The sequence below is a fragment of the Syngnathoides biaculeatus genome, chromosome 22 (assembly GCF_019802595.1).
Source record: "Syngnathoides biaculeatus isolate LvHL_M chromosome 22, ASM1980259v1, whole genome shotgun sequence".
In the NCBI taxonomy this organism is placed as follows: domain Eukaryota; kingdom Metazoa; phylum Chordata; class Actinopteri; order Syngnathiformes; family Syngnathidae; genus Syngnathoides; species Syngnathoides biaculeatus.
In genome coordinates, this window is record NC_084661.1 from 10,103,309 (window position 1) to 10,128,946 (window position 25,638).

The 25,638-nt window shown below is 46.1% G+C and overlaps 2 protein-coding genes across 5 annotated transcripts; both read left to right on the forward strand.

Annotated features, from left to right (window-relative positions):
• The first annotated feature begins 152 nt into the window (after positions 1-152).
• On the forward strand, positions 153-21,414 carry kif19 (kinesin family member 19). Of its 3 annotated transcripts, none has more exons than XM_061811093.1 (20): positions 153-561; positions 1,860-1,940; positions 12,149-12,259; positions 12,342-12,429; positions 12,564-12,700; positions 13,990-14,115; positions 14,190-14,384; positions 14,461-14,607; positions 14,701-14,823; positions 15,207-15,363; positions 15,542-15,716; positions 15,799-16,009; positions 16,417-16,687; positions 16,761-16,885; positions 17,800-17,954; positions 18,034-18,139; positions 18,544-18,667; positions 18,743-19,125; positions 20,841-21,009; positions 21,132-21,414. In XM_061811093.1, the coding sequence occupies exons 1-20, from the start codon at positions 523-525 to the stop codon at positions 21,269-21,271; spliced, it is 3,063 nt and encodes a 1,020-aa protein (XP_061667077.1). In that variant the 5' UTR covers positions 153-522; the 3' UTR covers positions 21,272-21,414. The 3 variants fall into 3 exon arrangements, with proteins under 3 accessions (XP_061667077.1, XP_061667078.1, XP_061667079.1); XM_061811094.1 differs by having other exon boundaries at positions 15,811-16,009; XM_061811095.1 differs by lacking the exons at positions 153-561; positions 1,860-1,940 and adding an exon at positions 7,982-8,106.
• Positions 21,415-22,214: 800 nt separating this feature from the next.
• On the forward strand, positions 22,215-25,495 carry si:ch73-127m5.2 (uncharacterized protein LOC561202 homolog). Of its 2 annotated transcripts, none has more exons than XM_061811101.1 (5): positions 22,215-22,367; positions 23,534-24,024; positions 24,103-24,303; positions 24,710-24,839; positions 24,920-25,495. In XM_061811101.1, the coding sequence occupies exons 2-5, from the start codon at positions 23,637-23,639 to the stop codon at positions 25,347-25,349; spliced, it is 1,149 nt and encodes a 382-aa protein (XP_061667085.1). In that variant the 5' UTR covers positions 22,215-22,367; positions 23,534-23,636; the 3' UTR covers positions 25,350-25,495. The 2 variants fall into 2 exon arrangements, with proteins under 2 accessions (XP_061667085.1, XP_061667086.1); XM_061811102.1 differs by lacking the exon at positions 22,215-22,367 and adding an exon at positions 22,411-22,699.
• The last annotated feature ends 143 nt before the right edge of the window (positions 25,496-25,638 follow it).

Consider the following 25,638-nt stretch of genomic DNA (forward strand, 5'->3'; position numbering starts at 1 on the left):
TGTCATTTGATATTATTATTAAGTCAATCAAGTACTTTTTTTTAATGTCAGAACTAAGTTCCTAATATTTTGCACGATCTGTTGACCGCGGCCACGTCTCCAAGGGCGACGTGCGCGCGCACCGACGACGCGCTCACGTGCACGCGCACGCACAGTCACTCAGCAGCAGTCAAGAAGCGGCGGACTCGAGGTTAGGTGAGGCACTTACCTGGCACCGGGTCAAGCACCGGATAAACGCCAATCCCGCGGCCGACCATCGACGCTCTCGGGCCGGCTGGGAAGGCGGCGTTGAAGCCGGTGCGGGACGGAGGCTCGGAGTGAAGAAAGAAAGAAAGAAAGAGAAGGAAAAAAAAAAAAAAACCAACAACAACAATAAAGAAGGAGGTCCGGGTGAGGAGTGCGACGCGCTGCAGGTGGCTCCACCACAACAAGGAGGAGGAGGAGGAGGAGGCCGGCGGGGGATGTCCGAGCGAGGCCGGTGTGATGCACTCGAAACTCGGCTGTGAGTGAGCCGAAGTGAGGATGAAGGACACCGGAGAGTCGAAGGAGCACCAACTGACGGTGAGTTCGAATCCATTCCACCACTCAATTGTACGTCGTTTGTCAGCCACAAATACTCTAGGACACTTTTAAAAGGCGTCGTATAACTTTGATATACAACATTTGTAATGATTATATTAAATAACACTTACATTAGCAGGCAAATGCTGACTTTTTAGAAAGAGACGAATGTGGAGGGGACATTTTATGAGGTTTTCTAATCCAGTGGGGTGCAACCACAAAGCAGTGACTTGATCAAAACACTCATAAAATTGGTGGATTAATATTTATTTAATATTTAGGATTTGCACGAAATAAATGGCGACCTAATTTATTGTAAAAGGAAAAAATAAGCGGTTGCTTGATTAAATAATGGGGTTTATTAGCCTTTTCTGAATAGTCAAAAGCAAATACATAATTTCATTGAATTAAGATGTTTTTTTAATAAAAAGCTTAATTATCTGCCCATTAGCGATGATCAACAATAGAATTTTAAGATGTGTGTGAATTCATACTGATAATTAAGATATACATACGACAATCACATTCCAATACATTTCATGTGGAATATGTATTAGCTGGTTATGTATTCAGTTATACCTAGTTGAACAGTAAACATAAACAGTACATTTACACGAGTGTTTTTTTTTATGATTATTAATACCTCATCTGACCCGGCACCTCTTTTGAATTCAATTTTAAAAATCATATGAGCAAAAAGGTTGAACTCATCTGAATAAACCCAAAAGTTAGGTATTTATTTGATTTTTTTTTTTTTTTACAAAAGCGGAAACTTTTTACAATAATTTCTCACATAGCATTGCAAAAATATTAGTTATTGCTATAATTAGTGTTGGGGAAAAAATCTGCCCCTGTTTTGCAGATTTAAAAAAAAAAACTGCAAAAATACAAGTGGATCGAAGCTTGATTAGTAGTTTGTGCAGCGGCTGGTAACGCTCACGTGAATTATTGAAGCGCTTGTGTCATTCGTAACTGAGCCTCTCATGTCCCAACACACTTTCTACTGACCGCAAGTGCAATGACGCCACCGATAAACTCGCAGTTAATTCATGAACGCGCGTCTAATTTGCATTTACTTGGGTGTAGTTTTCATTAGATGAAAGCTGCCCGGTGACAAAAAGAATCTTGGGTGATGGTCTAGAGGCAGCTCAGTGTCCATGATAATTGTTACATCAGCGGCCTTGTTAGTCTTTGTATTCTGCATCCCCTTTTTTAGTTTTTCTCTCTGTACAATTTATCCCCTTTCTGGCAAGGAATCAATTCCTGGTGTTTATTTCTGTGCGTCCGTCCCGGTGCAGGTGGCTTTGAGGATTCGGCCCCTCAGCGATGGCGAGCAGGAGGAGGCGGCGACCATCGTGGCCCACCGGCTGGACGAGCAGGTGGGCTTCACCGAGTTCTGGTCGCATCTGTGTGTGTGTTGAAAGGAACCCTGGAAATTGTTTAATGGACCCTAAAATGGCCACGTAAAACCAAAATGGCAGAGTTTCTATGTCGTTTTTTTTTTGTTTTTTTTTTTGGGGGGGGGGTCAGCCCATGATAAAGAACCCAAGTTAGTTGCATGTTGCTAACTAAAACTTGCTTAAGGGCTAGAGTATGACGAGAATCAGCCCTAAAATAGCCACTTCAATCCAAAATGGCTGACATCCTGCACAGATGTGGCTTCTTGAGGCTTTCTTGAGGGTCTTTGCATAAAAAAACAAGCTTGAAACTGACTTAAGGGGCTGAATTTTTAAAATGTGGAAATGACCAAAATGAATCTTGTAGTGGGCGGTGCGGTGGATCTGCTGGTAAAGTGTCGTCCTCACAGTTCTGAGGACCCAGGTTCGATCCCGGCCCCGCCTGTATGGAGTTTGCATGTTGTCTCCATTTTAAATTGCCCCTATGTGTGATTGTGAGTGTGGCTGTCTCTATGTGCCCTTGACAGCTGGGATAGGCTCCAGCACTCCCCGCGACCCTCGTGAGGATAAGCGGCGAAGAAAGTGGATGCACGGATGGACTCTTGCAGTGTTTGTTACCGCCTTCCGTTTTCTGTCTTTCCTGGGAACTCATCCCAGGTGCGAGCCAGGTGAACCGCTACGCTGTCGTCACACGAGAAAGAGGTGCAGCCGGAGCTGCGGCGTTGTCAATTTGACGCCGTCCCCCAGCGGGCCTCGTTTAGGGAGCGCGGTGGCGGTGGCGGCGGGGACGCTAATGAGCGTCGTGACTAGCACGAGTAGAGTAACGGCGTCGGGCATGACGACAGTTGACATGGCGACATCATCGAGGGTGTTTCTCAATACAATAGGAGCCCTAAGCAAAGAGGCCCATGTAGCACGCCCCCCACCCCTCCACACACACCCGACCCCCACCCCAAAAAAATACAAGTTTCCTAGCAGGGGACAGGTTAGGCAACCCACTTGCGGTGTCTCGGATGTGATCATCATCATCATCTCCACGTAAGGGTGGTGTTGTGTCCTGGAGAGCACTTCCAGAAAGGGATAATCCCGCCTGCCCCCAGGATCAGACTTGTTTGTTTATCCACATCCTGGGTTGTAATTCAATTGAGGCTCAGGGATAACACGAGCGATGCGACATCGTCGTCATCAAGAAAAACTACTTGGGGACCAGAGCCCGAAAATCCCCACCCCCACCCCACCCACTCCAGCACCACCCTACCCCCCCCCCCCACTCCCACCCCCACCCACCCCCCGCCGGTGCTGACACAGCTCCCACGTGCACGCCCTCAATAAAACCGCAATGTTTGCCTCTGCGAGGAGACGGCTGGCGACGCTCGGTTTACGCTACTTATGCTCATTAGCGATGCGGGGAGGGATTGTGGGAATCTGTCACGAGAAGGGCTTACGGCGAAAGGTATGAATGGAGGGGATAGAGGGAAGGGTCACAACAACAACATGACGGGTATGCTGTGGAGAATACTTTTGCAGATTTTTATCATATGCAACATTGCAATATCTGTGTAATATTGTCTACATCAGTCTTTCGTGAAATTGGGCCATGAATGGATAAATCAAAAGATGCAAGGGACACTTTTATATTCCTCCATTTGAATGAATTAGCACCACCGTGGTTCAGATGGTAAAGCGTTGGCCTCACAGTTCTGAGGTCCCGGGTTCAATCCCGGTCCCGCCTGTGTGGAGTTTGCATGTTCTCCGCTTGCCTGCGTGGGTTTCCTCCGGGCACTCCGGTTTCCTCCCACATCCCAAAAACATGCAACATTAATTTGACACTCTAAATTGCCCCTAGGTGTGATTGTGATTGCGGCTGTTTGTCTCTATGTGCCCTGCGATTGGCTGGCAATCAGTTCGCGGTGTACCCCGCCTCCTGCCCGTTGACAGCTGGGATAGACTCCAGCACTCCCCGCGACCCTCGTGAGGATAAACAGCGAAGAAAATGGATGGATGGATGTAACAGTGGCCTAAAATAATACAGCATTAACCCATGGGGTCACATATTTAAAAGTGGATTTGGATGTCTTGGGCTACCTAGAGTTCTCTATGCCATTTCCGCAAATAACACTTAGCCCTACTACACCACTGTATTTTATAATGGTCATGTTGATAGAACATGAATAGAAAAGTATTTTTTAGGTGGTACTCGGTATAAAAAGTTTGAGACCCACTGCGGGTCAGGCCAAGCTGGGATAGGCTCCGGCACTCCCCGTGACCCTCGTGAGGATAAGCGGCAAAGAAAATGGAAAGGAATGAATTAGATATCCTAAAACTAGTCCATCAAGCAATTAGTGGCAACTTGAGATATGATCTACCCAATTTACATGGACTGAGTCATCTGATGGTGTAGTGGTACACATGCCTGACTTTGGTGCGGGCAGCCTCGGATCGATTCCCGCTCCGTGACGGTGTTGATACTTGCCCTGTGACTGACTGGCAACCGGTTCGGGGTGTACACTCTGCTATCTGCCAGTTGACAGCTTGGTTGGCTCCAGCACTCCTGTGACCCCTGTGAGGATAAGCGACAAAGAAAATAGATGGATGGAGGTACTGAGTCCTGTATTACACTGCCCCCGGTGACCAAAGTGCACACACCAGGAGGTGCACAGTGTCTATTGAATTGAAGCAACAACAAAAAAAAACATGCCAAAAAGGCATATTTTTTTGGGGGGGTATACTATTTTACTCATCTAACAACACTAACGTTATTTGGGAGGGGCGGGGGGGGGTTTAACGGATTATTGGTATTTTTTTTTTTTTGTTTGTTTTTGTTGTTTTGAATGCCTGCTAAATTACAGTTTACGATCACAAACATGCTATTGTGACATGAATATACCAGCGCTGACTGCTACATGTGATCAGATAAAAGGTGAAGCAGCACGTGGCTCGTTGCCCACTCGTAAGCGTAAACAATTGTTTGTTTGTTATCAGGAGGCGATTGAAGGTTTAGTGTAAACGCGACAGCCCGTCAGAAGACCTTGTGCGCCGCGCTGTACAATTTCTCCTGTTGAGTGATCCCTAATACTTTTGCCCACACCCTCGCCAAACCTGACACCCCAGGTCCGTTTACAAAGCCCCTCAACGAAGTCCACATGGCTCCCGGAGACCATATGGCGCGCGTGTGTAGAGCTCAGACAGATTAGGCTGGGGTTGCTGTCCTGGCAGAGAGCACAACGACGAGATGAGCTGATTGGACGTCTTGTGGCTCAGGTTAAGTAAGCCTCCTTGCCACCTGCTCTCTCTCTCTCTCTCTCGCTCTCTCTCTCTCTCTCTCTCTCTCTCGCTCTCTCTCTCTCTCTCTCTCTCTCTCTCTCTCAAAACCGCTACTCAGCGACCACCGGGGTGTAGTAGTGGCGAGGATTTATGAATGAGCGCATTCGTAGTGTTGAAAATGCAGAAGAACAATTGTGTAGTATGCTAGTAATTACACACGGTCTTCTAAACATTGATGGGCCTGGTGATCACAAATGTAAATCATTCTGAACAAGGCATTGCATTGTCAACCACATGCTGCTACTGGTATTAACATTGTCACCGCAGAACGTGTTTTTAGTATTTTCGAAAGCCTGTCGAACTGGTCTTTGGCTTTGACAGTGGCACACAGTTGGGAGGTTTTATGGCCCGGGCCTGGTCGCCATGGAGACACCAGACAAGGTCAGGGCCATTGTTTGTGGAGAGGTTTTCTTCTTCTTCTTCTTCTTCTTCCTCTTCTTCTTCCTCGTCCTCCTATTCCTCTTCTTCTCCCCATCACTCTGTATTCCTGCCTCCTCACGTATGGTGAGAATGAGGGGAAACCAGTACTTTTATATATATATATATATATATATATATATATATATATATTATATATATATATATATATACATTACATTCATTTTATGACACGTATTTTATTTTTTATATTTATTTTTATGTGCTCTTGTCATCATTTATTCTATTATTTAATATTGTTATTTTTCAAATCTTTTTTGCTTTATTTTAATATATATAGGATATATATTTATATATATTTTATTATTATTTTATTAATTGTTTTTTTTTTTTTACATGACTCCTTTAATTGTGTTGTCACTGTCCTGTTCATATATTCCCATGTTTTGGCATCATCACTCTTTGATTTTATTTATTTAGATTTTATATTTCTAAGACTTTGACAATGACAAAGTGTGCTTGGGCGAGTGTATTCTGTCCTGCGTATCCATCGTGGAGGAGAATGGATGCTCTTATTATGACAAGAAAGGAACATCTCAGGTCTTTTTGCTCTATTAAAAATTTTTTTCAGGGGTCAAAAAAAAAAAAAAAAAAGAGCTTCAAGTGGCACAACTTGACTCTTCCTCTTTGTCGTCGTTGCAAATGTGACCTAGTTAACACGCTGTTTATACGAGTGTTGGAATAGGCGCTTCAAAAGCGAGATGAGAGAGGCTGCTAAAAAGGCAGCGGACGAGCTTCTTTTTTCCTCCCGAGCGGGCGCAAATAGACGATCTGATCCGGGAAAGTGGATCATCTTCCCTGCGCTCCTTATCCCGTCCGTCCAAAGAGGGTTATTCTGCGCTGTTTGTCTGTCCTTTATGCAGGATTACGAGTAAACGAGCGGGCACTTTTTTGGGTTTTCGGGCTTTGTTTTCCTGCACGGAGCAACAAATGACATCAAGATTAGTCATTTCGCTGCGTTTCCAACTGTTCGTGTGCCCTATAAGCTATACGACTGAATTGGGAATTAAAAATAAACAACTGTAATCTTTGGGATGGGGGTGTCTTCAGCAATTACCGATTGTACTGAAACTCATGGTGAATGGAAGTCAGCTCACCATTTGAAGTGCCTGTGCTTTATCTAAAATAAAGTCCGGATGTTTAAACGGGGCGGAACGGTGGATCAGCTGGTATATGCGTTGGCCTCACAGTTCTGAGGACCCGGGTTCGATCCCGTTCCCCGTGCCTGCGTGGGGTTTCTCCATGTGGGCGCTCCGGTTTCCTCCCACATCCCAAAAACATGCAACATGAATTGGACACTCTAAATTGCCCCAAGAGTGATTGTTTATTGTTGTGAGGATAAGCGGCAAAGAAAATGGATGGCGATGGGAATAGGTTAGATTCCAAATTAGGTATCCAAGGAAGGAGTAATGAATTCAAACAATGGCTTCAAGCCAGGTGTTCATTGTCACCATAAGAGTTCAAGGGTTAGGGCACAGGTGTCAAACTCAAGGCCCAGGGGCCAGATCCAGCCCACCACATGATTTTATGTGGTCCGCGGTGGCAAATCATATATGTCAATTTCCGTGATCCTTGTTCAAATTTGTACCAAAATTTGAAATTGTCATATCATAAATCATAATGTTGAGGTATTTCAAGCGTTGGCAACCAATTCAGGATGTACCCGTTGACAGCTGGGATAGGCTCCAGCACTCCCCGTGACCCTTGTGAGGATAGGCGGCTAAGAAAATGAAGGTATGGATGTTTAAATGCTTCGGGGTCACGTATTTAAAAGTGGATTTGGTTGTCTTGGGGTCTCTAGGATGAAATATGCCATTTCCGCTAATAACACCACTGTATTTTATAATGGTCATGTTGATAGAACTTGAACGGCAAAGTATTTTTTAGGTGGTACTCGGTCTAAAAAGTTTGAGGCCCACTGCGCTTCACAATGGAAATGTACCAGGCTGCATGTGATCAGGTAATAAGATATGTGTCTTGGTGAAGCAGCATGTGGCTCATTTTCTAATTGATGCACTTGATCGCCTCAAGTACATTTTTTTTTATTTGTTTTGTTTTTAATTTTAGTATGAGTAATTTATTATATCTAGTATACGTAACTTCATTTCCTTTTATTTGAGTGGTTTATATAATGCAATTTATTTAACTTTTTGTTGTAGTTAACATCTTCTGGATGCATTTTCCCTTCTTGCTTGAAAGGAAAAGGTCCAGTCGCGCAGTCATAAATGTTTCCTTTTTTTCTCTGCCTCAACCGGCGAGGTTGGAAGTGAGGAGTGGGTGCCGAGTGGGACCCTCAAGGGGGCTCAGGACTAGTGAAGTGGCAATCCGGGACAGGACACATTTTCGCTCTTATCATCCCGGATGAGGAGCACATGCACTCATCGCGGTGAGTTCTTGTTCTCATTTGACTTGAAAACGGTTGCAAGTCCACTGCAGGGTTCATTGATAGCCTGCAGGGAGGCGGGTTTTTATTATGGGATGGAGCTTCAATGATAATTTTACTACCTCCCCTACTTTCCTCTGGTGGACAATGTCATTTTCTTCCTATCTATGGTGTCTCTAACGATCTGAAAGGAAGCAGATCCCATCAATGATTCATTTGATGTCGTCCCCCGCTCATAAAATATTTACTATGAATTAATGTATGACAACGACACTTATTATAGTTATTATTGCAGTGGATTAGGACTGTTGTTTTATTTTGCACAATATATTTAGCTACGTTTTGGCCTTGTATATCCATGTAGGTCTAAGGAGTCAAACTCATTTTTTTGTAGTTATGATTTCCCTCAGAGGGCCGTTATGACCGAAACCATAAAATTCTTTGATCGCCTCCTAATTTTTTTCATATGGAATTTATGAACTAGTTTTGGAATCAGAAATCAAGGGTAATGATTTTTTTGCCAACTTTTGTTGATGTTTGGTAACACAAAAATGCTTGCAATATCTCATAATTATCATTTATGATTTGACAACTTGAAATTTCAGTACACAAGAATCTTGGAAGTTGACACACGTGACTTGCCGTCGTAGGCCACAAAAAAATTACGTAGCGGCCCAGATCTGGCCCCTGGGCCTTGAGTTTAACACCCGTTGAGAATAGCAAGAAGTGCGGGTTGAAAGGGTAAATTATCAGTGCCATGTTGGTTCTGCCTCAAAATATTAACATTACAGCAGTTACAGTTGTGACGTTTGACAACGTCAGCGTGGACTTTTTTTTTTTGTCACGCGTGTGCTTCAACACGCGCAACGGGCCGAGGCAGACGTCTTACGTGACCGCGGCGAGACGCCGCCGCACTTGAAAGGAGATCCGGGCCGGCATTGTCGGGGCGCACGGAGGGCAGCCGCTGGCCTTTTCTATCGGATAACCGATAACTTTCCAACGCGTTGGTTGCATTTCGGGAAAAGGTCAACGGCGGCGCTTTCTTTCTTTTGTGGCCTTTTCTGTTTTGGAAGATAGCATATAAGCTTCCGAAAACGGATAGGATGAAATAAAAAGTCATTGGCAGTGTGCACACTCGTTTGTCTGGGGTGTTGCTGTTTCACTGCAGATCAGGTCGACAGACATCTTTCGATCGTATACTTTTATAAAAATCTTAATAACTCAATAAAAGCACTCTTGTGGTACACACCACAGTCATACTGCATCAATTTAGAGTATTCGTTGCTTTGCTTAAATGGATGGTACGGTAAATCCCTGTCAGGAATGCTGAAAAATAATAATATCCATTTTCTTTGCTGCTTATCCTCACAAGGGTCATGGGGAGTGCTGGAGCCCATCCCAGCTGTCAACGGCAAGAGGCGGTGTACACCCCAAGCTGGTTACCAGCCAATCGCAGGGCACATAGAGACAGACAGCCGTACTCACACTCACACCTATGAGCAATTTAGGGTGTCCAATTAATGTTGCATGTTTTTGGGATGTGGGAGGATACCAGAGTGCCCGGAGGAAACCCACGCAGCCACGGGGATAACATGCAAACTCCACACAGGCGGGTCCGGGATCGAACCCGGGTCCTCAGCATTGTGAGGCCAACGCTTTACCAGCTGAACCACCGTGCCGTGAAAAATGTTGATAAATGGCCATTTTTGAAGTTTAAACCGTGAATAAATCAAACTCTTATCCCCAAATCCATACATATTGAACTAATTTTACAGTATTACACCTTAAAAAATTAAATGACACAAGTTATTTGATTTTTAAAAAAAAAAAAAACTTCAAAGCACATACAACAAAAACATTTTGTAACTTCCACTAACAACCCATTCTAAACTTGGCTCCTCCCTGTCAAACAAACATCTTCGTCTTTCCTTGGGACCACTTTTTACGTCCATAGCTATCTGTTATTTCCAATAATGATATTTATTCATCTAGAAACTTGTCACAATGTGTTCACTGTATTTCTGAACAATCATTTAACCAAATTGGAAGCAATGTTTACAGCATTTATTTCTATAAATCTCTGCAAGTATTTACATTTTCAAATGATCACTTTTCCATTATTCCGAGAAAATCACAATGGGCACCAAGTTGCTTACGCCGGTTTTATAGAAAGTGTTAAGTTGAATTTGCAATATGACAACAATGAGTAGGCGGGGCTTGAATGTACACACAACAATGACAATCGGCCTTAATTCGAACCCTGGACTCAGAACTGTGAAGCACACCGGCTAACCGATAGCACGCCGTGTTGCCGGTCATCGCTCCAGATCTTCAGATTGTGCACATTGTCCCCATTTTTACATTTTGCTGAAAACACGCCGTCCCCATGGCAGCAGAGGAATAAGACGGCAGATGGACGTGCCATGCAGATAGAGACGCGAACACACACAGACACACACGCACGCACACACAAAAGCGCTGGTCTTAATCTTGCCAGCACACGTTTGAAAAAAAAAAAAGGAAACGACTGACCCCGTGACCTTGGAGGCCAGCGTCATAAAGACAACAGACGAACAATGAGCTATAAAATTGTAAACGATGACGTCCGTCCATTTTGACCTTGTTTTTTTTTTTGTCTATTACCACGCGCGTGTGTGTGTGCGTGTGTGAAAGCATTATCTTCTACAACTGCTGTTCAGCATCTACTTGTTGACTGAATTATAATAATTAATAATTATTAATAATAATAATTTCCCCATGACGAAACAAATTCCACCCGACTTAAACGAGCGGGAGTGTCTAAATGGGTTTTCAAGACGGGATTGTAGTTTTCAATTCGGGTTTCAAGGCTTGGTTTGAGTCGGGGTTTTAAACCTGGTTTAGGGATTAATACGAGGGTTTCAAAATAGGGTTACGGTTTCGTAGTAAAGTTTCAAACCAGGATTAGGGTTTCACAGGATTCTGTGCAAAATTTTAAATTAGGGTTTTAACATGAGGCTAGGTATTCCATTTGGGCTTGAAACCAGGATTAGGGTAGTTGAAACCCTAACTCTGTCTCAAATCGTCAGAAACCCCACATTCACACCCACAAATCAGCATGAAACCCTCATATTAATCCCTAACCTATGTTTGTGACTAAATTTAGAACCCTAATCTTGGCCCAAAATCCTAACGTGAAACCCTAACGCTATCACGGACCAGCGGCACGGGGGCAGACCCAAATGCAGGACTCCGAGACGAAGGCATGGTGTTGAGCCTGGTTTTATTCCAAAGCAAGGTCATATGCGGTGTAGCAGTCTGACTAGGCAGAGGCACAAAATCGCTAGACTGAAGGCAGGATCCAAAACCATGGAACAAGGTCTGATGACTATGAACAAACTAGACTTGACAAGACGTGAATAAACAAAAGGGCACAGACTCGCTGTGACAAGGAGAGCTCTACACTTAGACTTACTCTAAATAGTGGAGAATCTAACATGCACTAAATGCAACGCAACAAACCAGCAAATACCAGCGACAAAACTCCATGGAGTTTGCATGTTGTGCCAGCGTGGGTTTCCTCCGGGCACTCCAGTTTCCTCCCGCATTCCAAAAACATGCAACATTAATTGGACACTCTAAATTGCCCTTAGGTGTGATTGTAAGTGCGGCTGTTTGTCTCGATGTGCCCTGCGATTGGCCGGAAACCAGTTCAGGCTGTACCCCGCCTCCTGCCTGTTGACAGCTGGGATAGGCTCCAGCACTCCCTGTGACCTTCTTGAGGATAAGCGGCGAAGAAAATGGATGGATGGTTGTCAATCATGAGTACACCTATAAAAATCTCTTCAGAAGCCATGGTCAAAAAGACACAGGAAGTTGGCCATTTTGGTTTTGATTTTGTCCAATCGCAAACAGATCTGAACCCCAAGTACTAAACAAATGCCTCAAAGAGAAGTAGTGAAACTTTTTAGTTTCCATCCATGTGCGTGTGATCTGAGCAGTGATTTTATTATTATTATTATTATTGGATGACATAAACAGCATTTGTTTTTTCACTCCTCTCTAGATGGTGATCCTGATGGACCCCATGGAGGATCCCGATGACGTCCTGCGGGCCAACCGCTCCAGGGAAAAGAGCTACGTCTTCGACGTGGCCTTCGATTACTCGGCCAGTCAGGTGAGTCTTAAAAACACAGACAGAAATATATCAATTTATTTCCCCAGGAGAGCCACCAAAGTCACGTTTGCTCCGTGTGCAGGAGGAAGTGTACCGCGCCACCACCAAAGGCCTGATCGAGGGCCTCATATCCGGCTACAACGCCACCGTGTTCGCCTACGGACCCACAGGTTACATTTGCTATATGACCCTTGACGACGCTAGATATGTCTTTTCGCTTCATTTTTCGCGACAAAGAGAACGGAAAACAGTTGAGGTGGTCTTCTGAGAAGTCGCTGTCATACTATAATACGAGTCGCCTCAGGTTGTGGGAAAACGTACACCATGCTGGGCACCGACAAGGAGCACGGCATCTACGTCCGCACCCTCAACGACCTCTTCCGGGCCATCGAGGAGACCAGCGACGACATGATGTACAGCGTCTCCATGTCTTATTTGGAGGTGGGACCGATGATTGTTTTAAATTCCCCAAAAACTAAGAAGCTAATGACAAAAATAATGACTACTTTTGTGTGAAATTTTTCCATATAACAAGTATAAACGGAATCCTGCCTTCAGCGGGAGGCTGTGTGTCATTTTTCCGCGAACGATTACTCCCACTGAGCGGCGTCTTGGCCACATCCGATATTGAAATGTCTTTTCATTGTGCGGCTGTCATTAGGCGCTCGTTACTGAAGCTGGCGTGTGGAAAAGTGTGTTGTTGCGTGTGTGTCGTGCGGATGGTTCTAGATGAACGCGGACGTGTTTGCTGCTGTTTCCAGGCAGTGAAGGGCTTGAAAGGTTTTTTTACAGCCTCCGCAGAATAGCCCAAATGCACAATTATAGCTTTATAGCCATATTTTCACAATGACTCTATTCACTAAGGGGAAAAAATATGGTGTACAGCACAGGTATCAAACTCAAGGCCTGGGGGCCAGATCCGGCCCACCACATAATTTTATGTGGCCCACGAAGGCAAATAATCCGTGATTCTTGCTAAAATCTGTACCAAAATTTCATGGAAAAACATAATGAGGTGATTAAATATTTTTATGGTTTCACAGTCATAACAGGCCTAACTACAATGTAGCCCGTGACAAAAATGACTTTGACACCCCTGGTGTACAGTGTACAGTTGCTATATATATATATAATCCATAAGCGGTTAGATATCCATTAGATAAGTGGTAACTGTACAAGAATAAAGTCATAAACTAGAAATAAGAATAAATGAGTAACAATTTTTTCAAAATAAAAAAAATAAGAATAATGTTTTGATGAAAATTGAATTTTTTTTAGGTACAAAGCATGCACAAATTTAACTCAAGTCTTTTTTTTATTTTACAAGAGTACATTTCTATTTTTAAAAATAATTCCTCATTTTTTTCAAGATAGAAGTTAACTAGATTGTGAGACTAAAGTCATATTTTTTAACTTTCATACGGGATTATTCCTTTTTTTAAAAAAAAAAAAAACAATCATTTGTGGTATTTTCTGTCAAGGAAGTATAAAAAAAACAACACAAGAAACAATGAAAAAGGACACATTTTGCACTTTTTCATTATCCCCCATGGTAGTTGGATTTTTTTCAAAAAGATAAAAAAATATAGATATTGCAAGAATATTTTTTTAATCATAGTAGTGGTAAAAGTAATATTTTTAACATTATCGGACTGTAGTCAAATATAATAAGGAAATAATAGCAACCTGTTTTTTGTCAAATATATCCTTTGCTCTCAATATGATCGTAGATCTACAACGAGATGATCCGGGACCTGCTCAACCCGTCTTCGGGCTTCCTGGACCTTAGAGAGGATGCCAAAGGAGAGATTCAAGTGGCGGGCATCACGGAAGTGTCCACCATCAACGCTCAAGAGGTCGTTCCCGGTCCTTTTCGAATCCCACGCTGCACGAGCACCACAATTGACAAATGGGCCTTTACGGGTCGCAGATCATGGAGCTGCTGATCAAGGGCAACAAGCAGCGCACGCAGGAGCCCACCGCAGCCAACCGGACGTCGTCACGCTCTCACGCGGTGTTGCAGGTGGCGGTCAAGCAGCAAAGTCGCTGCAGGGACGTCCTGCAGGAGGTCCGCTTCGCCCGCCTCTTTATGATCGATCTGGCCGGCTCCGAACGGGCGGCGCAGGTGCGTGTGCGCGCTTGCGTGCGGGTATTATTGATTGATTGATTTTTCGATGGATTAACGTCTGCCTGTCAATCAGACCCAGAATCGGGGTCAGAGGTTAAAAGAAGGCGCCCACATTAACCGCTCCCTCTTGGCGTTGGGCAACTGCATCAACGCTCTGAGCGACAAAAACGGCAACAAGTACGTAAACTATCGAGACAGCAAGCTGACCCGACTGCTCAAGGTATTGATCGCTAATGATGACGCTCATTTGACCTTTCGTTGGGAGTGGGAGGGGGCGGGGACGTTGTTGATTGATGATGTCGTTGATTAACAGGACTCTTTGGGAGGGAACAGTCGAACCGTCATGATCGCTCACATTAGCCCCGCCTCCGTGGCCTTTGAGGAGTCCCGCAACACGTTAACGTACGCTGACCGTGCCAAAAGTATTCGCACGCGGGTGAGCTGGGAAAATATTATTTCAACATTAAATTGACAAAGCATTTTTTCTTCTTTTTTTTCCCAGAGTTATTTTAGCATAGAAAAACTAGCAAGCAAATTAGCAAAGAAAAAGAAATGAGATCATCCCAAAAAATAGAATTTAAAAAAAGCTGATGACAAATGACAATGACGTCATAATAACATTATTAAAACATAATCCAAAAAAAAAATTCTGCTTGGGCTTGGTTGTTACATTAATGTAACAGAAGTGCCATCTATTGGTTTTTAAAAGTAATACACACTATTTTAAGACCAGCTGATTGCGAGACAGCGCCTTGTTCTAAATTTTACCTTCTTCAAAATCATAACAATAATAATCTGTCACGGTTGTGTGCGCCCCAGGTGAAGAAGAACCTGATCAACGTGTCCTACCACATCGCTCAGTACACCAACATCATCTCGGACCTCCGCTGTGAGATCGAGCGGCTCAAGAAGATGATTGCCGATCAGGCCAGCCGCCAGCTGACCTCCGAGCGGGCCGACATCCGCCACGTCCAAGGTGAAGCGCTCCAACCTCCTCGCTCCAACAGCCAGATAAACAAAGCAAAAATTAAATAAATTCCATGGAAGGGATGAAAAATTCTCGAATGATCCTCTCTTCTGCTGCCTCCTTTCACCGTGTCATCAACTGAAAACAATCACGGTTCTAAATTTTCCCGTTCGTTGTCCTCTCCCAGCTGAAGTCAAGGCGCACTCCTGCCAGCAGAGTCGGGTTGAGATGGAGCAGCTGAGGGAGCAGCTCCTAGACGCATTCCGCCAGCAGATGGATGTCCGCCGGAACCTGATGGAGCTGGAGACCAGCAACGCCGAGATCCAGATGGACACCACCAAGCAGCTGCTCACCATTGCAGAGTGAGTCTAAAAAAAAAAATGTTTTCCCTAACTGGGAAAAACCGCAGAGAATATGTGACCGACTCGGCATGTTCACGTGAAGCTTTATCTACAGCTGGGAGCAAGAACGGAGCAGGCGACGACGGAAGTGGCGTGCCGAAAGGCGGAAGGAAAGTGCCGGAAAGGATGACAGCGAGAAGGACTCGGACTCACAGGAATCTCCGACCGACGCCACAGAGACGGAGGAGGTTACCGTGGCCAGAGAGAACCTGGTGGCCCTCATGGCGGAGCAGAAGAAGCTCCACAAACAGAAGGTCTTCAAAAGATCTACTTATCCTCACGTGGTTGGTTCAGTTAAAAAAAATTGATTTAAATCTGGAAGGATCATTTTTGATGATGACCAGAGGACAGGAAGGAAACAAAACAGCAACCGAGTGAACATTTAAATTCCGAAGCTAGGTAGTTCTTGATCTTATTCTTGAAATGGTACAAAATAGTAATCATTGTGTTGCATTTTGAGTGTCTCGTCTAGACTATAATGATCAAAACCAGTCTTTTTTCAGAAAACCTTTGCAGTAAGTAATCACTTGAAGATCTTGAGTTCTTGTTCTACTAAGACTTGGTGGAGGACTCTCGTAGCACAGTTTGCGTTGTTCAAGGAACAATACAGAACTGTATTGTCTGTGTAGGGATTTGATGGATTTTCCTTTTCTGTCTCAAGGTGCTGCTAGAGCGCCGGTTCTTGGTGCTCCGTGACCAAGCCCGGCAACTGGAGGAGCTGCTGCCACGGCGAGTCAGCTCAGATGAGCAGCGTGAGGTCCTGGGCCTCCTGTGCAAAGTCCACGAGCTCGAGATCGAGAATGCGGAGATGCAGTCGCACGCTCTGTTGAAGGACAACGTGATCCGACAGAAGAACTTTGTGGTCCGCCGCTTTGAGATGCACCGGCACCTCTGCGACGAGCTCATTCAACAGCAGCGGCAGTTCATTGATGGTCAGTACCAAATCCTGCATCAGAACTGCGGATGATCATGATCTCCTGACTGACTGACATGTTCTCTCTGAAGACCACAGTCTGCTCGTGCCACCCCACCTCCAGGAGCTCTACGATATGTACACCAGAGAACGAGATGAGAGAAAATTGGACAGAGCCGCAGCTCTGGATCAGGAAACCATCCACCACAGAATCAAGGTACATTCAAAAAAGAAGTAAGTAACCTTACTTGTGGGGGTTCCTTTATTCTCTTGATTTATTTGTAGAACATGGTTCAGGACAGAAAAGGACAGGATAAGATAGAACAGCAGCAGTAAACCAAGCCAGGTCCTTAAGGACGAGCCACTTGAGTCCCAAGATGGCGGTGGGACTCTGAAGTTCCCTCTGAATGAGGTCGACTCTTTTCAAGATTGTCTTGGCCAGGTAGGATTGCAACACCATGAAGGATGCATGCAGACAGGACATGACAAAACAGGATGGGAACAATAAGCCAGTTCCAGGTCCTCATGAATGAGCCGCTATTGGTGAGAACCTGAAAACTTTTCCGAGAATCTAAAAGGTGAATAATTAGAAGAAAAAAAAAAAGATAGGACAGGTTAAGACAAACAGGACTGGATCTTTAGACTACTACTACTGGACTACTAGGTCCTTTATAAAAGAGTAACCAAACCTGAAGTGTACTCATCTAATGGGAATGATAACGCTAAATTTTCAGGGGGGCTCGTGACACAAACTCCCTCAGGTTCAATCCTGGATGCGGGCATATCATATATTTGTGTGTGAAATGCAGGCATTGACTAAAAAAAAAGACGACAGGACTGAACAAGAGCGGTAAAAAAAAAATCCAGGTCCTTAAAGATGAGCCAGACTGTGTTAACCTGAAGTCTTCGGCTGTTATCTGAATTATAAATAAGTAGGAAAAAAAGGAAAGGCCAGAGTAGGATAATATAAGACAGAAAAGTATAGAATATGATTATGTTTTGATGGGACCCAGAAAAAAATGCATGGAGCAGGACAAGAGCTCTAAGCCAAGTCTGGTCCAGGTTCTCATACAAGACCCAAACAAAACTGAAGTCTGCTCCTGTAATATGAATCCTAACACATGTTTTCAGGGGGGCTCCCTACCCAAGATCGGCCTGTCCCCTCAGGCTCGCGATACCATGCAAGACCTGGACTCGGACCAGGAGAGCGTACGCCCTGACGAAAGGCGAGGACACGCCGCACTTCGCCGCCACACGTTGCCCCCCATTTTGCCTGAGCCGGAACAGTGAGGACACGTTGACAAGAACCACGGCAACAAGCAACCGCAATTCCTACAAGGGTCTTGTTTTTCTCTCTGGTGTCAGGGACAGTGACAGAGTTTTCAGGAACATCGCTCATGGGCGTCACATGAAAATATCGGCTGTGATGACCCCGCCCCCCATCCACATCAATGGGAAGGGCAACAGAGAGGTGAGTGGAATTATTTGAAGAGGAAACATTTAGTGTACAGACCAAATGCATGGAATGTGGTATCAACTCACTCATATAAAATATTAAGCCACCACATGACAAAAAAACGAATATACGAAACTGGAAAGCACCAGTAGGTACTATGAATGTTTACAATGTATTTTTTTAAGCAAGATTTCACCACAGAGCCCCCAAACAAAACCATATTTGACGATTAGGCTATGTTCGAGCTCGCATATATCGTACCGTATAAAGGATAGAAATGAATTCATCTTTTGTCCAAAGACCACAGTCATAAAGAATATTTTTTTTTACTGAGTGTCATTGACCTTTTGTATTGTTCGTTATGTGACATATACAGGAAGTCTGTAACCTGTAACCACCGAATATTTCTGCCTGTGCAGCTGCAACCGCTGGCTCCTGTAAGCTCGCTGAGCTACACTCACCTCAGCCACAGCGTCAGCAGCCACCTCGACTCATCGCCCGAAAGCAGCGAGGCGGGGGCCGATGCGCCGCTTTCCCGAAATGGTAAAATACCTGACAAGGATCTCCCTTGGTTGACGCGCCTGAAAAGCGAACAAATGTTTCTGTTTTTATCCGTAGAAAGGCAACAGATCCTCCACGGCGTGCAGAACATTTCGGTGAAGGCGGCACGGCGGCGCTCCAAAGCCCGAGAGGTGGAGGCCTTGCGCTTGCCACCCGCGCCGTCTCCCTCGGAGCCCGCCAAACCGAGGAGTAGTTTTGTTGGCAGTGACCCGCCCCCCAGTGGTCTGCCGCTCCGGCGCGGCAGACAACCCAGCCCGGAGCTCAAGCACGCCACCTCGGACGACAACCTGTCCAGCAGCACCGGCGAGGGTCCCGGCTTGCAGGCCACTTGGACGCGGAACCAGAAGCTCACCGGCAAGAACCAAACGCCACGAGACGGAGACCTTGAGGCGCGTCGCAAAAAGAGGCGCTCGCGCTCTTTTGAGGTCACTGGACAAGCAGTAAGTGAACGCACCACAGCCCTAAACATTCAGCTACCTCATGACCGCGAATATATAATCGTGTGGTGTTTACATAATTCACCCGCGGGACCTCGAGTTGGGGTGCGGGGTTCCGCACGGACTGTTTTTGTTGTTGCGCTTCCGGAGCAAAGGTTAACAGAGTTCCCGCCGTTATGCGAGGAGTTTTTTGATGTCGAACAATAAAGCAAGTTCTGTTCCTGTGTCCGACACTCCGCCTCCGACTCCTTTTCTCCGGCGCTACACTGGTGACCCCGACGTCAGTCCCGGCGTTTTCGAGACTGAAACGAACATGGCAACCGCCATCCTCAAATTGCCGGAGTTTTGGGAGACGTCCGCGGCAGCGTGGTTCGCACAGACTGAGGCTCAGTTCGCCCTCCGCGGGATCTCAGATGATTCCACGCGTTACTACCACGTTGTCTCAGCACTCGGGAGCTCAACGGCGGCCAGAGCAGTGAACTTCATCACCTCTCCCCCGGCCCGAGATAAGTATGCTGGGATCAAGGCTCACCATGGTGGACAGGACGACCCGCTGGCCCGAAGCCGTTCCCCTCTCCTCGACAACGTCGTCAGACGTGGCCCGGGCGTTCATCGGCACGTGGGTTGCACGCTTCGGGACACCGTGCGACCTTTCCTCAGATCGTGGCCCTCAGTTTACCTCTGAACTCTGGAACGCAGTCGCTGAGAGTTTGGGGGTCAAGCTGCACCGCACTACCGCCTATCACCCCCAGGCGAACGGTCTTTGCGAGCGGTTCCACCGCTCCATGAAAGCAGCCCTGCGTGCCGGCTTGACGGACGGCAACTGGTTGGATAAGCTCCCGTGGGTCATGCTCGGCCTCAGGTGCGCTCCCAAGGAGGACCTGTTGTCCTCATCCGCCGAACTCGTCTACGGCCAGCCACTGCGGGTCCCCGGCGAATTCATCCCGGACGCCACAGCGCCCTGGTCCGCAGCCAGGCAACGGTCCTCCCTGCTGGAGGCCGCAAAAGGGTTCGCGCCGGTTCCCACGTCGCAACATGGCACCCCAGCTGCCCGGCTGCCCTGTCACCTGCGCTCTGCGGATTTTGTGTTTGTCCGTCATGACGCCCACCGTGGACCTCTCCGCCCCCGATACGACGGGCCGTTCAGGGTCCTGGAGCACGGGGATAAGAGCCTGCTCGTGGACATTGGCGGCAGACCCGAGAATGTTTCCGTGGACAGGGTCAAACCCGCGCACCTGGACATTGCCCAGCCTTTGGGGTTGGCCCTCCCCCCGCGCCGGGGTCGTCCCCCTTTGCCCTGTGCCCCTGCGCCTGCCGGGGTACCCTTGACCCCGCCTGAGCCCTTGTCCTGTGACTCAATGGACAGTGCGGCCCCGCCCCCCTCGGCCCCTACAGTGCACACCCGCCGGGGTCGGGTCATCATCCCTCCACGGCACAAGAATTTTGACTATGGGTGAATTCTGGGGGGGCTTGTGTGGTGTTTACATAATTCACCCGCGGGACCTCGAGTTGGGGTGCGGGGTTCCGCACGGACTGTTTTTGTTGTTGCGCTTCCGGAGCAAAGGTTAACAGAGTTCCCGCCGTTATGCGAGGAGTTTTTTGATGTCGAACAATAAAGCAAGTTCTGTTCCTGTGTCCGACACTCCGCCTCCGACTCCTTTTCTCCGGCGCTACAATCGTTTGAAATTAGCTGACTTTTCACCCACTTTCACACGCAGCTACCTCAGTCCAAAACGAGCACGGCTGGAAGGTTCCGTCCTTTGGACAGCACGTCAGACGCTCACCTGCACGTCAGCGGTGAGTCCCAGGTCCCGCTTCTACGGCCCCAGTTCAGAGGAGTCCCGCCTCTTGCCAAAGTCAGGGTACCGATGGGCAGCCAGCAAGCAGGTATGCTAACATCAAGGCTAACAGTAACCAATAAATCGCTACACTAAGCTAAAACAGAGAAAGGAAACCCCCCAAAATTGTGTTTTTTAGGACTTGTGGCTCTTTTTTCCCCCCATTTGCAGGCCCCAACTCAGAAATCGCTGCAACCCAAGTGAACAACCTGAAGCGCGCCCCCTTCCTGCGGCAGCCCCAGCCGCCGCTCTACATCTCCACCACCGCCGCAGCCTCCACGGGGGCCCAGCAGCGACCGCGCCGACACTGAGCGTCATTTTGATTTGAGCTACGCGAGACTCACACGCCAGGAAGTCTGGACGGTGACATCATCGTCCCCGCAAGACGCCAAAGATCGTTACATGTCCGCTCTGTGTCTTGTTCACATTTGTTTAAAAAAAATATATATCTTTTTATTGTCGTTCGTTTCTTCATTGTCAGAAGTGCTGGCCTTCTCTCAGCAAACTAGATTCTAGTGTTTTTGGAATTTTGGAGGATGCTGGAGTACCTTCAGACCTGCGAGGCAGATTTTTCAAACCACTAGGACAACTTGCTTCCTCGTGTGTTTTTAATTTATTTATTTATTCGTTTTACGTTCACTCTTTTAACAGTTGCCTTGCTGTCATCGATACTGACATGGTTTTGCTCATTTCTATTTTCTGTGATTTTTTTGGGCGTACTTTTTTAATTTTAATGAAATAAATTCAATTAAAGATTTAAAATGATACTCCCATGCTCGTTGCTATTAAACCCTAACTTGCAACAAATTATTCAGCTATATGAGAGGGAAAATTAAGGGTAAATGACTAATAATAATAATCATAAAATGATCCATATAAATTGACGAAATGTTATTCTGACGAAATTAAAAAATATACTGTTTATTAAGAAATTATTTAATGGTATATTTGTCTTTTTACAGACATTTATTCTTTGAGGTAATATGAATTGAATATTTTACATTTTACTTCGTTGAGTTTTTTGTATAATTATGTCTCGTGAGCAACGAAAACCTCCATCATCAGTTTTGTTGGGGAATAGGTGAATACATATAAATATCGTTTCGTTTCGTTTTTTAAACTATTATTATGCCAAAAGTAGGCCGGAACTGTACACGTTTGGGCGGAAGCCGGAATTACGGTCTAACACGCCCCCTTTGCGTCAACTTCTCTTAGCCAATGAAGTGTCAATTTTTAAATGATTGACGTGTTTCCCAGTCAATGAGCGTCTGTATTCAAGTGTACCGGCAGGGGTGCGCGTAGAGCTGATTTGCAACCCGCCGAAGCTGCAGCAAAGAAGACGCAAAAATGTCGCTTGGTTCGACGTGGACCGTTCTAGGATCAGTGACCGCTTAAGCGAGAAAGCTGGTGAGTGGAAATCCCGTCACTCCTCACCACTTGCTTCTGGGAGAGAGGCGCCGCTCATCTGGGTCTTGTTGGCCACGCTCGGAACCACCACACGCCGAGTTTTTTTTTTTTTTTTTCCGGGATCAGCTGTAACAAACAAAGCACGGCGGTGGCAGCCATTTTGAAATGTTTCTAAAATGTACATATATACCTGGAAAAAAAAATCAGAATTACATTAGGCAGGAAAATTACAATAGTTTGACCTTAAAAAATGTTATGACCTTATATTTCATCTAATGGACGATTTGCACAGGAACACATTGAGCATTTCCAAAGGTGCTATGGCACATCAGGTAACACTAAATAGTTTTCCTATGATCTCACGTGCCGTCATGTTGCAGGTTGATGCATTGTTGTGTTTAGATGCTTCAATAGTGTTTGAATAGACAAACCTCCCAATCTCAATAGCCAACATATCAGACAAATATTGATCACATGATTGAAAGCAATATTTAAAGCTATTAGGATGCTGACTGGAAAATAACCTTGGTCATGAAAGGTATGATCATCAGTGTCTATATTATGGGTACAGTATACTCAATAGGGGACACTCTAAAGCACTAAAAAAGCTTAATGTCACCAGGTGTCTAAAAACTCTTGTTAATCCATCCATTTTCTTTGCTGCTCATCCTCACGAGGGTCACAGGGAGTGGTGGAACCTATCCCAGCTGTCAACGGGCAGGAGGCGGCGTACACCATGAACTGGTCGCCAGCCAATCACAGGGCACATCGAGACAGTCGCACTCATAATCACGCCAAGGGGCAATTTAGAGTGTCCAATTAATGTTACATTTTTTTGGAATTATGGGAGGAAACGGGAGTGCCTGGAGAAAACCTACGGAGACACGGCGAGAACATGCAGACTCCACACAGGCGGGGCCGGGATTGATCCCGGGTTCTCAGAACTGTGAGGCCAACGGTTTATAATCTGAATCACCGTGCCGCCACTCTCATCAGTCGTCACTAAAACTTGTGTGCCAATCTCTACTCATACCCGCTTCAACCTTTGAAAATATCCCACGATAACACCAATATTACATAATCTGTGGATGTTACCAGTGCCATCTTGTGTATTAGTATTATATTTATTCTTTAATCTTGCACCAAATATGTGTTTTGTCTTGTAGGAAGCACTTGCTGTTATTGAAAGTGATAATCACCCTCCTCAAAGTGTAAAAAGTAAGCAAACCCCAAGCTCCCTAGTACGTGGGAACTTGATTCTGCGACAAAATGGACCAGTCTACGAGGGTGGTGGGTCTGGACGCGCAGGGCAACATGCTTTTCACTATGGTGAAGCCGGTCATGGGAATATTTCAAGTGTCCTCAGACCAAACGGTGACCCAGGGGGGGATGGGTCTTCAGGGTTTACCTGAAAACACACTGGTGCTGCCTTCTGCACAAGACCAGGTTTCACTCGAAACCGCTCAGGTTGAGATGCATGCTATCCAGCCTCATCTTCAGCCCCAGATGCAGATATCTGTCCCAGTCCAGACTGAGGAAGCCATGCAGGGTCAGGGAACACCACAGAACTCCCGCACTACTGCAGAGCTCTCTACACAGATGCCCTTTGCAGAGGTGTCGTCACTCCTGGATCCGAACATGAAAGGATCCAAGGCTCGTAAGTGGCCTTTCACAAGGAATTCCGAATTTGCTAACAAATAGAAATAACTCTGTTGCCACTGACTTCCAATTTCAGGGAAACATCTCATCTCCTACGAGGAGATCAAGCGCCGTTTGCAGGCACCGGAGAAGATGTCCCTGCGCTCGTTGGCCGCCTACACGCGAGTGAGCCGAGGCCCGGCTAGCAAGAAGACACTGCTGGAGTCGCTGAGCGTCCTCGGCCTCACACCCAGCACGACTACCTCTGTTTCCTCATCCTTCTCCAAACTCACTGAAGGTGAGGCAAGAAACGCAAAAGTCCCTTTTCAGGAAGGAAATAGTATGGTCAGTAGAGTCTTGGTCTCAAGTTGTTGGGATTAGGTTTAGGGTTGGGTTCCAGTTAGCGTTTTTTAAGAAGAACCTTTTCGAATCCCTGAACGTCCTCGGCTTCAAGCCCACCATGTCTACCTCTGTTGAATACATCCTTCTCCAATCTCATTGAAGGTGGTAAGAGAAGAGCACGGTGTAGTCTTGGTTGCAAGTTGTTGGTTGAAAAATGGTTGGTCTTGGTTTTTGGAGGATTGCAGCAAGAAAACACGTCTGGAGTACGAAGACATAAACTTGGGAAAAAGGTCCGTCGGTGACATGGAGAATCCAGGCCTTGTGTATGACCCTGCTGTGTTTCAATGTGTATGCGTTCTCAGGTGACACCAGAGCTTTGTGCGACGATATGAAAGACTTCTCGCATGACTACATCGACTATGGCAACATGGCGAAACAGCTTATCCCTGAAACAAACACAGTCCAACACTGGTCCAAAATAATTGAGACAAAGTATGTTCATTTTTGCAGACAGTGATCATTTTAAAAGCAACAGAAAAGTAATTTTGTATAACTGTTTTGTTTCTGTGCAGGAATCACCTAGAAGACATGCGGAAATGTTTCAAAGACCCAGCCAACAGCGGAGCCTTCGACAACGCGACCCACGGCCTCGGTCTGGGAATGCTGGACGTGGCTCTGGACATGATCGTCACGGCGATCGAGCAGCAGATTCGCATCCTGTCTGGCGCCGCTGCCGCAGAACCTCCTGAATCCACGGTGCTGACGCGCCGCATCCGCCGACGACAACGGCGGTGTTACAAAGCGTCTCTTGGCATCAAGGATCAAGGGAAGGTCATCTCCAAAGGCAAAGGGCGAAGCAGAGGGAAGAAGAAGGTGCATCAGGAGAACCGAGTAGAAGTGGAACCCTGCAAGAAAGATGACGTGCAAGGCAACATGCTAACTCTGGTGTCTGTGGGATATGAGACTGTTTCCACCGGTCTTAGCGGTTCCAGACCGGCTTGAGATGACATCATGTTTGGTTTTACCAGATTGTTCTCAGGAAGGACCAAAAAGATTAAAGACACATGTAGTGTTTTGTATCAATGTGAAAATATCTCCTGATGTAACAGTAGCCTCTTTTATGGTGTCCTTTTTTTCCCCCCTGAAACCTTTGGGTTATCCCATCCTGACACAATCCAAACATTTTTACATCTTGGGCGTCAGTGTGGCAAGGCTTCAGTATTTGGGCACTGGCAGGGAGTCCAACCTGGCTAATCTGCAAGAATGGCAGCACCATGTAGTAATAATACAC